The sequence below is a fragment of the Cajanus cajan genome, chromosome 1, assembly GCF_000230855.2.
Source record: "Cajanus cajan strain Asha chromosome 1, NIPB_CcT2T_4, whole genome shotgun sequence".
Lineage (NCBI taxonomy): Eukaryota > Viridiplantae > Streptophyta > Magnoliopsida > Fabales > Fabaceae > Cajanus > Cajanus cajan.
In genome coordinates this window covers 10,356,923-10,359,711 of record NC_138517.1, presented here as the reverse complement: position 1 = coordinate 10,359,711, position 2,789 = coordinate 10,356,923, and the positions used below count along the sequence as shown (strand labels likewise).

The 2,789-nt window shown below is 31.3% G+C and overlaps 1 protein-coding gene across 1 annotated transcript; it reads left to right on the top strand.

Annotated features, from left to right (window-relative positions):
- Positions 1-722: 722 nt before the first annotated feature.
- On the top strand, positions 723-2,509 carry LOC109812121 (methylecgonone reductase). Its single transcript, XM_020375999.3, has 4 exons — positions 723-1,095; positions 1,174-1,423; positions 1,639-1,818; positions 2,101-2,509. The coding sequence occupies exons 1-4, from the start codon at positions 779-781 to the stop codon at positions 2,323-2,325; spliced, it is 972 nt and encodes a 323-aa protein (XP_020231588.2). The 5' UTR covers positions 723-778; the 3' UTR covers positions 2,326-2,509.
- The last annotated feature ends 280 nt before the right edge of the window (positions 2,510-2,789 follow it).

Here is a 2,789-nt window from a genome sequence, read left to right as displayed (position 1 = left end):
AATATTAGTTATATATTAAAATATTCAATCATTAGTTTACTATTTAAAAATTTAATTTGATTAAATTCTTCATTTTAAAAAAATATATTATAGTATTTAATATTAATACTAATTATAAATCATTATTAAAAATTTCTATTACCAAAATCTAATAATTGTTATTAATTGACATTTATTCATTAATAAGAAAATTAATAATTTTATTATTAATATTTATTTTAAACAACAACTAAAAAAAATTGGCTTACATATTTGAAAATAATGAATATATGTATATTCTTTATTATCAATTTATTCATTTTATAAAATATTGAAATAGACTATTTTATAATTTAGTTATAAAAATATTTATTTGAATATATTACCTTTAATTATAAACTTTTTAAAAGATTATTTACTTAAATTTTATATTTTTGAATTTGAATCTAAAAAAAAATGAAATATTATATAAATATAAATATAAAAAATACTTATAATAATATTTTTTCTTTAAAAATTTTATTATAAATAATAATAAATTTATTTATTGTAAAAAATCAATAATAAACTTATATTACATAATTAAAAAATATATATAAAATGGAAATTTGAAGTTTCTAGGTTTCTTCAAAGGCTTGGGGTAAGGTGGGGGCCAAGCTACCTGCACACCACATAACACTTTCAGATGGGGCTTTTAGCCCCTTTATATCATAAAAAAATAAATAAATAAATAAATAAAAATAACACTTTCACATGTTCTAACAACATTTCACCACACAGATCAAATCCAACAGAAAATATGGAAGCAAAGAAAATCCCAGAAGTGATACTAAGCTCGGGGCAAAAGATGCCAGTGATAGGCCTAGGAACCGCAGCAATTCCTCCTCCACCACATGAAGCTCTCACCTCCATCCTTATTGATGCCTTTGAGGTTGGCTACAAACACTTTGACACTGCTTCATTATATGAAACTGAGGAGCCTCTAGGCAAAGCTGTGGCAAAGGCCCTAGAGCTAGGCCTCATAAAGAGCAGAGATGAAGTATTCATCACTTCAAAACTATGGACCACTGATGCTCACCCTGACCTTGTTGTTCCATCACTCAAGACTTCATTGCAGTAAGTACATATTATCCTCTTCCACACTTTGTTTAAATGGTTGCATGTCATGTAAGTTTCCTTGAAACTGTTTATTAGGAAGTTGGGGTTGGAGTATGTAGATCTCTATTTGATTCACTGGCCATTGAGAATGAAACCTGAAGCCAAAGGGTACCATAATATATTAAAGGAGAACGTGATTCCATCCTTTGACATGAAAGGAACATGGGAAGCTATGGAAGAGTGTTTCAGGTTGGGCTTAGCCAAATCTATTGGTGTCAGCAACTTTGGCATCAAAAAGCTCACCCAGCTCTTAGAAAATGCAACCATCCCTCCTGCTGTCAATCAGGTATAAAGATTTAGCCACTGCATAATGGTATTTAGTGCATGTTTGGATACAAGTGTTAAAGGACTTCTAAAAAAATTTCTATCGAAAAATACTTTTTATTTTTAATAAAGAAGTTCTAAAAGTTTTTCTAGACTGTATCCAAACAGACTCTTACATTGTGATGAAACACTTGGTGGTGCCGGTGATTCCTTTAATCCTTTCCATATCGGTTTTAGGTGGAAATGAGCCCAGCATGGCAGCAGGGTAAACTCAGAGAATTCTGCAAGCAGAAAGGAATCCATGTGAGTGCATGGTCACCACTAGGAGCTTACAAAACTTCTTATGGTACAAATACAGTTATGGAGAGCCCAATCCTTAAGGAAATCGCTTGTGCAAGACAGAAGAGCACGGCTCAGGTGCTCTTACTATCTCAGAAATATTTAGTTAAGGAAATCCCATTACAACTCTAACTTTGAGACCATGACTTCCATTTCCTGTCACAAGAAATACTTGTTTTTGTATCTCTAAACTGTGAGAGATTTTGTCCCAAATCCAACACAGTTTAGAAAATAAAAGGACCAACAAAACCATTTTTAAATTTAGGAATGAAAACCAACATGAAACCTAATATATTATAGTTGATGGTTGAAAAGCAAAGTATAAGTATATTCGCAATAAGCAATGCAATTGTCATGCAGATTGCACTAAGATGGATATACGAGCAAGGGACAATCGCCATTGTGAGAAGCTTTAACAAGGAGAGGATGAAACAAAACCTTGACATATTTGACTGGGAACTGAGTGAGGAGGAATCACAGAAATTCAGCGAGATTCCACAGCATAGGACGTACCGTGGAGTGTGTTTTGTATCAGAAAATGGACCTTACAAGACCTTAGAAGAGCTTTGGGATGGTGACCCCTAAAATCATTCCCAGTAGCAGCAAAATGTCATCTAAATGTCTATATTTTCCCATTCAATGATGGGGGTGGTGTTATTGTTCATGTGCTGTTATAAACTTGCTCAAGATCAAAATATTTGAACGGAAGGAGATCATAGAAAAGGAATCCCTGTCGTTTTAATAAAAACTCACTTCTTTTTTGTATTCTTGATGTATTCTTCCCTTGTTCTTGAAAATGTCCAAGACTATTTATAGGTATATATTTTGATAACACAAACAACAAAATTAGTCCAAAATATGGAGGATATATTTAGATAATTATTTTTATATGAGAACTTATTTAGAATATAAGAGTAAGACAACAAAATAGTGTTCGGTATTAATAATTAGTTGTCAGTTAAACTAGAGACTATAATTCTTTCATAGCTGAAACATTTCCTCAATCAGAGTAATTAATTGTTGAGTAGATAAATCTAGAGACTATAATT